Source organism: Populus euphratica, unplaced genomic scaffold (assembly GCF_000495115.2).
Source record: "Populus euphratica unplaced genomic scaffold, PopEup_1.0 scaffold1454.1, whole genome shotgun sequence".
NCBI lineage: Eukaryota > Viridiplantae > Streptophyta > Magnoliopsida > Malpighiales > Salicaceae > Populus > Populus euphratica.
The window spans coordinates 1-3,846 of NW_011501292.1; the positions used below are offsets into that span (position 1 = coordinate 1).

General features: G+C 34.9%; 1 protein-coding gene across 1 annotated transcript; it reads left to right on the forward strand.

Annotated features, from left to right (window-relative positions):
* Nucleotides 1-892: 892 nt before the first annotated feature.
* LOC105117604 (fatty acid 2-hydroxylase 1-like) lies at nt 893-3,755 on the forward strand. The gene is made up of 7 exons (XM_011015330.1): nt 893-1,037; nt 2,064-2,134; nt 2,265-2,357; nt 2,507-2,703; nt 2,802-2,907; nt 3,135-3,281; nt 3,585-3,755. Exons 2-7 carry the CDS (start codon nt 2,084-2,086, stop codon nt 3,699-3,701), a joined length of 711 nt encoding a protein of 236 aa, XP_011013632.1. The 5' UTR covers nt 893-1,037; nt 2,064-2,083; the 3' UTR covers nt 3,702-3,755.
* Nucleotides 3,756-3,846: the final 91 nt, after the last annotated feature.

Genomic DNA, 3,846 nt, shown 5'->3' on the forward strand with positions numbered 1-3,846 from the left:
CCAGTTCAACACATTTCAGAAAGATTCATTTGATGGCAATTTAGGACTGAGCGGAGAGCCATTCTCAAACAAATGTGGAAGTCTCAAGGAATTACCCGCTCTGGCTCCGGCTCCGGCTACAGGAGATGAACTTTTGTGACTTGACTGGAAATTTGTTCTGATTGGTTATGGAAGTGGATTTGTCATTGGAGCAGCTATAGGATACTTTGTAACGAAAAGAAAACATGATTGGTTCATGAGGACTTTTAGAATCAGGCAACAAAGAAGGCCAAAGCACACAAGGAGACGTAGGAACTGAGCTTGCAAATGTCAGATGGATTTCATTTTCTGACATAGGAAGCAGCCTCCACGATCTTTCAATGCCTGCTGATACACTGTACTACATATTTCAATGTTAGGTTCTCTGTTTATCTAGTCTAGTTCTAGTTCTGTGGTAAAATATTTCCAGGCTTTTGTGTTGCTTCTTGTTGTAAATTCCCTACTTGAATATGAATAAAATATGAAAAATTATTTATCAAGTGATCGAGTTTTAAAATATGTAGACAATTTATTTTAATTTTGAAATTGTATTTTAATTTTGTAAACAAGTCAATTTATCAACGGTCATATTTTATTTATTTATTAATATCTCAATTTGGGTACCAATTAACAACTATTATGTCATCTAATATACTAATATAATAATTAACACATTTATCGAGATATGACTTTAAAATTATAAAATACAGTAACCATATTCTTAGACTTGGCCAGGCAAGCAGCAAGAAAAGGCCTTGGAAAGTTTGAATAGATTTTTTTCCCCGTAAATTTCCAGGCTGGAAACATTTAGAATCCAACGTGAGTCCTATAATAAATTCAACGGTCCAGATTTCTCCAATCTCTACTTCTTTCTCACTGCAACGACAACCTTTTTCTCTCATTTCTTCCTCGAAACACAAACACAGACAGACAGAAACACAAACACCACAGCTTTGGTCTGGTTGTGGTGGTTTTTGTTTTTGAAAGAGAAAAAAGGAAAAAACCCATTAAAGATTAAGGTTTGTTGATTCTAGATCCGACCTGCATTGCTTCTTTTCTCTTTAAAGTTTGTGTCTTTTTGTTTTTGTTATTAAATAATTCATTTGTGGATCTTAGTTTTCTTTTTTGTGTTTGAAAATTTGGATTTTTTATGCAGAAATTTTTTGGGTTTTTTTTTTTTAAATGGAATGTGTGGTTGGAATTGGGTATGGGTAATAGGTGCATTTTGGTTTTTTTTTTTTCCCTGTTTGGTCACTGAGAAAATCTGGTTGCTCTTTTGAATTTTGAATGAGAATTGAAAGAAAGATTGGGTTTTATGAATTGTGTGGTTGATTTTTTGATCTGGAATATGTGCTGAGTGATGCATTGTTGGTTTGTTGATTAATGGTGGAATTTTTCTGTTTGTTTCCTCAGAAAATGTGGTAAAAGGGAAGAAATTACTGTCTTTATATATATATATATATATTAACCAAAGTTAATAATTTACTTTAATCGAGATGTGAAAGTGTTCATGGTCCCATCCACGTGTATAAAAACGTTTTCAAGAGATTTATTAAAGAAAGTTCCAACCTTGAATTATAAGGCTCATTTGTAGGCGGAATGTGAGTTTGAATGTCTTGGAAGGATTGTATGCAAGTGATTACATTGCGAATTTGAAGTTGAAATTTGATAGGTATGGAGTAGCAGGACCCTGGGGTAAGATACAATTCAATGGCTTAATGTGTTGAATATACAATATTTGAAGTCCTATCTTTTTTTCCTTAGCATCTCTTTTCACAGTGTTCTTATAGATTTTGTTGTGTATTTCTTTTCTTTTGACACATTTGTAGCTTATATATCGTTTCCAATGAGCTTTATCAACTATTATGACGAATAGGATCTGGAAATACAATAATGTTAGATTGGAATTTTCTGTGCCAAAGACTATTTGCTTAAAATATTTTGCAGAAATTATATTCTAGAATGTATTTTTCTATGTTATGTTTCCTGTACTTGTATAATTTGCCTATTGAACTTGTTCATCATTTTTGCCTATATGTCTTCAGCTGCACAACTAAGTGTCAAGATGGTTGCACAGGAATTCACTGTCGATCTAGATAAGCCCCTTGTCTTCCAGGTACATCATCGATTTTTTAATTCAGCCACAGGGAAGCTTCTTTTTCAAAGCACTTTTCAGCTTGCTTCATTATTCATATTGTCATTGTTAATTCTGTTAGCGATTACAAATTCTTGAGGTTTTATTGCAGGTTGGCCATCTAGGAGAAGCTTATGAAGAATGGGTCCACCAGCCTATTGTAAGCAGGGAAGGCCCTCGGTTTTTTGAGAGTGATTTTATGGAGGTATTGCCGCTTTGTCTCATACATAGAATCTACAATCTGCCACATGATCACAGGTCATGTGTGCATATATATGCTAGTCAGAATTTTCATATTTGAATGCATATTTTGAGAATAAATGACTGCATCTTTGACACTTATACTTGGAACAGTCCTTGACACGCACAGTTTGGTGGGCAATTCCATCTATTTGGCTGCCTGTTATATGCTATTTTGTCTTAAAATCTGTAAGGATGGGCCATACGCTTCCCGAGGTAGCCTTAATTGTGGTTGGTGGTGTTTTCATTTGGACATTGCTCGAATACACTTTGCATCGCTTCCTTTTCCACATAAAAACAAAAAGCTATTGGTCAGTCCTCTCTATTCGCACTCGTGCACTGAAGTTATTACTTTCTTTAAAGTTATGTTATGGTAGAATAGTCTTCTGATAACTTGAACTTGCTTTAGGGGGAACACAATGCATTATCTTCTTCATGGTTGTCATCATAAGCACCCTATGGATGGTCTCCGCCTTGTTTTTCCTCCAGCAGCAACAGCTATTCTCTTGGTGCCCGTATGTGTATTGTGGCTTTACCATGCCATATAGTTGATAAAAAATGTGTTTGATTGTTGAACACTTTAATATTTTCAAATGTTTACGCTCAGGATTTTTCCCAAAATTTTATCAACTGGATTCTGTTCTTGTTGAACACGCTAAGTTGTTTGTGCTGTTTTTATTCATAAAAGCTGCTCTATATACATAATCATATTGGTTTTTTACGGTAAATTTGTCTTGGCCAGTTCTGGAACATGGTCAAGTTGTTTTCTACTCCTTCAACTACTCCTGCTCTTTTTGGAGGTGGTTTACTGGGCTATGTGATATACGACTGCACTCATTACTACCTGCACCATGGTCAGCCCGCAAATGAAGTACCAAAAAATCTCAAGGTAAGAGCAGCACAGCATCCATTTGCCTTTCCTTCTTTAATTAGCAATCATATAATCTTTTAGAATCACTACAGTAATCTTATTATTAATTCTAAATGGTTACAGTCAGCCCCATAAATAAATGCCTTTGGTTCCTAGGAGATTTGTAACCGGAAGTAGTTTCGCTTGATCATTGATCACAAAATTTGTCTGTGTGATTAAAGCTGGCACTCATCAATGATTTACCTTAAAGTTTTTCCCATGAGTGTTTAAGAATGTTGTTATTTTCGTCAATTCTAATAAAGGGTGTGTTTGTTTTTGCAGAAATATCACATGAATCATCACTTCCGGGTGCAAGATAAGGGCTTTGGAATCACTTCATCATTGTGGGACAGAGTGTTTGGAACACTTCCTCCATCAAAAGTGGCAAAGAAAATATAGATTATTTAATTGGAAGCCTAGTAGTCAATCTAGCAAGGGTGAGATGGAAGCCTAGTAGTCAATCTAGCAAGGGCCAGACCAAATTTTTTAACCAAAAAAAATTAGGAGATGATTGTATTTTAAAAAAAGTGAGAGAAATTTGATA